This window comes from Myotis brandtii, unplaced genomic scaffold (genome assembly GCF_000412655.1).
Source record: "Myotis brandtii unplaced genomic scaffold, ASM41265v1 scaffold583, whole genome shotgun sequence".
NCBI lineage: Eukaryota > Metazoa > Chordata > Mammalia > Chiroptera > Vespertilionidae > Myotis > Myotis brandtii.
Genome location: NW_005370191.1, coordinates 1,086,965 through 1,092,890, shown reverse-complemented (window position 1 = coordinate 1,092,890; position 5,926 = coordinate 1,086,965). Strand labels below are relative to the sequence as shown.

General features: G+C 46.1%; 1 protein-coding gene across 2 annotated transcripts in view; it reads right to left on the bottom strand.

The window, feature by feature from the left end:
• CUX1 (cut-like homeobox 1) overlaps window positions 1-5,090 on the bottom strand; it is a 339,346-nt gene extending 334,256 nt beyond the window's left edge. For both annotated transcript variants that reach the window (XM_014550122.1, XM_014550123.1), the window contains exon 1: window positions 5,049-5,090. In XM_014550122.1, coding sequence (XP_014405608.1) covers window positions 5,049-5,075 — 27 coding nt within the window. In that variant the 5' untranslated portion in view covers window positions 5,076-5,090. The remainder of the gene's footprint in view (window positions 1-5,048) is intronic.
• Between the last annotated feature and the right edge of the window lie 836 nt (window positions 5,091-5,926).

The following is a 5,926-nucleotide window of genomic DNA, read 5'->3' as shown; positions in this document are numbered from 1 at the left end:
CATCCACCTTGGCCTGGCGCTGCCTGCTCACCTGTTCCACCATCCCACCACGGTCCCACTCTCATCAGGGCCCATAGGGGCTGGCAGCGTCTCCACTGCCGCCCACTACCAGCACCACGTTGCCGATGCCCACCATGTTTCACACCGCCCCCTGGTGGTCAGTGCACATCATAGCAGGCAGTCAAATGCCAGGTCTCTGGGTCAAATGAGGCCCGAGGGGACAATTTGCATATTAGGCTTTTATTATATAGGATATTGTAATATTTATTAATAAAATATGATGTCTTTTTCAAAATTCCAGAAGCAAGTTGGGGTAGAGATGAAACTAGACTGGCCATGAGCTGTTAACTGGTAAAGCTGGTGATGGTACATGGGGGGTTGTTACAGCCATCTCTCTACTTTGATGTATGTTTGAAATATTTCATAAGGAAAATTTCTTCTTAAGTGCTTTTCAAGATACCAAGCAGCAGCAATGCTAGCTTCTTCAAGAAGTCTTTATTACCATATAGGTCTTCTCCCCTCCAAAAAAAATAAAAAGGAAAAAAAAGATTATGAGGAAGGAGAGAGAGAGAGAGAAAGTAGGAGGGAAGGAAGGAGGAAAAAAAGCAACCTTCCACTACTGTCTTTAAGACACTATAAAGCTAAGGCAGGGGGCAAAAGAAGAGCAGTGTGGCTCACTAGGAGGGGGGCTTATTGAACAAGTTATCATGTCAGCAGAGAAAACAAGCCATGTCAGTATTAGATCATTAAATCAGCATTCTGGCAAAAAAACAATATTTCCAAACATTCTGATGACAGCTGGATCAAACCCGCCAATACTTGACAGTAATAAATATAGTTATTTGGGAAGAAAAATAGGGAGTGACCTTACAGTTCCACTGAAATATGCCAAATAAGGAAAGCTTGAAGCTGTAGGAAATGGAAAAGAACGGCTAATATTTGGCAAGCTTCCTTTATGATCAACAAATTAAAATGTTAAGGAAGCAATTTGTTGAGAAAAGATATTTTTAAAAGGAGCTGAATCATGCAGGTTCAGCCCCGGATATGGTCAATTGGTAATTTTAAATCATTTTTTAAAAGTTAATGTTTTCAGCCCCCAGAAATTGCATTTAAAACATTGCTGAGTTAATCATAAACCCCCTCACCCCCAGGTCAGGTGGAGGGAAGAAGGCCTCAACTTAGTTTCACTGCAGCTCTGCCCTTAACCCCTGGCTCAGCAACTGCAAGTCAGCTTCCACTGGAGTCACTTTAATGACAAAGAGGATAAACAAAATTACAGCCTCGAGTCTAGCTTTACATTTCCAAAGACACTCTGGATGCCAATCCATTTTCAATCATTAGCCATCTGACCTACTTTGAATCTAGAAAGCTTAATGTTACTGGATTTCTTCAACGACAAAAAAGTATTAGTGCTCTGGTTTTCACAATTTATGAATAAATAGGAAGGCGTTCTGGTGATTAAAAAGCCATTCCCATTCTAAAGGCAAAAAGTGTACCTTATATTAAGGCACCACAGTTCACGTAAGGGGTAGGGGAGGACAGCTTTATAGTGGCTCATGTGATAAGTCACTGAAAAAAGTCTGGGAGAGGGGCGAGAGTGGCCGGGAGCAGGTGCTATTTCATATGGGGTAGGAAGGGGACCTCTGAGCTGAGAGACCTGAAGGAAGTAAAGCAAACCAAAATTAGTGGCTACGATGGAACCCTCACCAACATCCCCCAAAACAGAAACTGAAAACGCTTATTGCAACATTTTTGTCTATTTGCTTGGTTACAAGCTGCTTTAGCTTTGTCATAACCTTGAGGAATCTAGATATCACATTTTTTTTAATCAAGCTCCCTGATAATGAGCCCTACTCCTCAGTAACAAATGAAATACAGTGTCTGATTTTCAAAATACTATTTGTTCTGGCATCAGCACTGTGCTGAGCAGAGCGCCTGGGCTGTGCTCTCAGCATTGTTAAACCTCTCAGCCTGGGGTCATTGATGGGTGATGTGATCTGTATTGAACCAACTATCTGGAATGGCCTTGAGTGACTGTCCAGGCAGAGCCCAAGGAATAGATGGCTCCAAGGAGAACAATTGAGCTCCTGTAAGAACTGCCAGCACCCAGTGCCCACGTGCCCACCTGCCCACAGCCCAAAAGGGACAAGGCTAACCAGAGAAAACATATGGGAACAAATTCAGCTGCCCCAATGTCCATACGATTCATTACAATCAAACAAAATTAACCATGGTTAGTTCCATCAGCTGGCCAAACATTCGTCTCGTCCACAGCCAGAATGAAAACCAGAACCCCTCATCTGTTGGTGAAGTTCATAAACAGTACTTGCCTCGGGCACAGGAAAATCACCTCCACTTCCCTCATAGACTAGGGCCCCCATGACCCCATTAGGATAGAGGTCGGTTCAGCATGTCTTGTAAGGACTTGGTAGGATTTGCTTCACATTCAGTTTTAGTCAGCTTTCACGTGGCTAGCTGAATATACAATCTCTCTGCAAAGCTGGCTACTGCATAGTGGCTGGGGCGCTGCTGTACGCAGAATATCCAAGCCACATGATCAATGAGGAGCAAGCAGGCAAACTGAGAGCACTGGTGGCCACACATTCACTCAATGTCAGTAAGGCGTCCATGGAGCAGCCAGGGTTCCGAGTGGGCTCATGCAACCTCACTGTGAGGACAATCCATTCCCTGGCCTCGGCATGCTTACTGTTAAGTAAACCTGAAGAAGATGATCTCCGAAAATCACCAGAAGAACAGCTAAGAAAAATAAAATAAAATAAAACCTCCTTGCAAGTATGCAAAGCCACAGGAGGGCTAAGTCATTCTGAGCTAAGTCAAGGTAAGGGGGGCCACACCAGCCTTGTAAGGGCAGAGGGGGGGCCAGAAAAGCTCTGTCCACCCCTTCCTGCTCGTTTATGGGGAAACAATCCTCAGAGTTTAAAGGAGCCCAGCATATTAATCCTCAACTGGTTAAATCCTATCCTCTTGCTTCACCTGAGTCCAACCTCATTTGGCTTTAATTCAAAACAGCTGATTTCAGAGGCGCTCATCCTCATTTTTCATTCTAGTCCACATCATTCCAAAAGCCGACTACTAAGTCAGAGTGGTGAAAGGCCTTTCTGTGCTGAAAACATCTTTTATGTATTGAAAGTGGATGAAAGCCATGCATTTTGACTCCTTAAAAAAAGCATTTCTTTTTATTTCTACAGATATTTTAAAAATATGACATTTATTGAATGCTATTCCTATTATATGCAAGGCACTGTGGGAGGTGCTGGAGTTTCAAGATTCAAGTACAATCCCTGTGCTGATAAGCTGACCACCTGGAAGAGGGACAAAACCAGGACCCAGATGACTGAAATACTAGGTGCGGTGAGGGCAGAAATATAGGGCAGGCCTAGTGTGAGCCAGGGGTTCAGAGGAGGGCAGATTCCATAGCTGGAGGGGATCTGAAGGGCTTCCTTCACACAGAAACAGGAACTTGAACTGGGCAAGACTTCAGAGGCCGAGGGACAAGGATGGAGAGGGAGTGTGCTCCAGGCAGAAGGCACAGAGTGAGTCTGCTCTACAGCAGTGTGACTGAGGGCGCAGGGCTCAAACACCCAGGGGCCTGGTATGGCTGGCACTTATGGGAGTCCAGGAGGTGGCAGCAAGCAGCAGAAAGAGGTTACACAGACAGGTCAGTGAGGATGAGGCCCAGGGAGGGATCACAGAATTAATTTGGCTTCAAGAAAGCAGTTTCATTTAATGATGAAGAGGGAACCAGAGAGAAGAGGAAACCTTGTAGACACCTCATGGGGGTCAAGAGGAGGTTTTTCCTCAAATGCACAAGCAACAGTGGCACAGCAGCGACTGGCTGCCCCAGCGCTGTCAGAATTGGAGGAACAGTTGAACTTCGTCTAACTGGGGCAGCTTTTGAAGTCACTAACCACAAGGAGGAAGCATTCCTTCAGGCCTGCAGGAAATAGATTGCGTCGCTGTGTCTGTCCTGGCTGGGAGCGGCACAGCCCTCTGGGGTTTCCATCGAGGGGGAACAAAACCCGTCTGCTCGTGCCATCTCTCTGTGAAGCCCGCTTCATTTCCACATCCACCAGACTTCGTGACAGGCCCATTTTTAGAGCCTTCAATTACAGAATGGAAAACACCAGCTCAGAGAAACAATTAAGGTTAGGGAGGAGAATGGATGAAGACACAATGCTAATGAAGTAAACACCGCAACTGTGGAATAACATTCTGGTCAGTACACATCAGTGAAGACTACAGCATGCCTTACTTGCACACTTCCAGCTGACCCAAGCTGTTTCTTAACACAAGGGGAGAACACAGAAAGAGTGCCAGACTGAATGTTGTGACCAAGTGATAAAACTACCTGCAAAACCCTGATGACTCTCCTACTGTGCCACCTGTAAACTCAGGTAAAATCCCAAGCCCTGTTTGCTATTTCTCGATGAGAAGTAGCCAGACACTATGGTGAAGAGAGACCACATGCAGCAGGTGTGGTCCCTCAGCCCAGGATGGCCCCTGGCAGGCAAGACCACCAGGCCAGATTAATGGGATTCAGAAGCCCCAGAGGACACAGGCTGCTGCGAAGGCTGTGGGGTTTCAGAGAAGTTACAGCTCCTGGGACTGGGCAGGCAGAGATGGTTTCTCAGGGAGGCACGGCCTCAGGTGCAGGCTCCAAGGGACAGGGTTCACCCTGCACAAGGGGAGAAGAGTGAGTTCTGAGGCAGGAAATTAGACCTCAAAGTGTTGGGGAAGATAGCAAGCAAGAGGGCAGGAGATAAAATAACAGAGTGGGAGGTATGTAACCATTATAGCAGATCATTGCAATCCAAGTTGTCTGTTTTTAGTCCTTTGAGAGAGAGTAAAAATAGGTGGGAGAACCACTATTGAGAATGAGGTACCACATAAATGTGAGATGGGGGTCATTTCTTAGTCCAAAGATGTTACGGTTAATAATAGCTCCCATTACAGAGCAGCTACCCACAGGCACCTCACATCTATTCCCTCATTGTGTGTTTTTAACAAACCAGTTAGGAAAGTCTCACCTTTTGCAGATGAGCGAGTGGAGACATCCAACCACTCAGTGATGGAAACAGCATTTGTACACAGGTCTCAAGTTCCAAAGCCCATGCTGTTTCTTCTTCCCATCACAATCAAGCTTCCCACACCAATGAGACCAGTGTTCTTGGTGTTTCATGAAGTTACTCTGAAGATGATCCCAACATGTGTTAATCATGTGTCATTCACTGGCAGCCTGGTTGGAAGGAGCTCCCAAAAGATTGCTTTGAAAGGCAAAACTAATGTGTTAGTTATAAAACCGGTGTCATCATATATAGCCTTACCCCATACATAAATTTAGGCATTTTAAAAATGTGTGACTTCGAGTTTTGCTCCCTCCAGAACAGCAAAGCCTAAACTCACAGGAGAAAGAGAAAAATAAGGGTAAAGCAAAGGAAAAGCCCACTAAATCTTAGAAGCTAGAAAGCTGCTGCACCAGCCATAGCAGCGTTCACAGATCAGAGGCTCATAGCCCAGCCTCAAGATGGGACACCCACACACAGCCAGCTAATTCATGCCACAGAATTTAGAAAGGCTCAGAAAGGAGGAACAACAGGGACTTCAGAAGGTGGGGGAGGGGGGGCGGGAATGCAAAGTAAGCAAAATGCCAGTAACAGGAGCAGTCACAGTCCTCCCCTACCTCTTGCAGCCAAGGTACCCCCTCCCCCATGGTAGACAGAACATGGGGTTTCTCTAAGTCATATGCAGGGCACTGAGTGACCTTCCCTAGCCTGGCTCCTAGAAGATACGTGGTCATACAGCTCCTACCAGCAGGGAAACTGAGGGCTTCTCACTAGAGAAACTGTCAGACCAAGAGAAAAGAGCCACAATTACTGACACCTGGGGGACTCCCCTCAAGAAAACA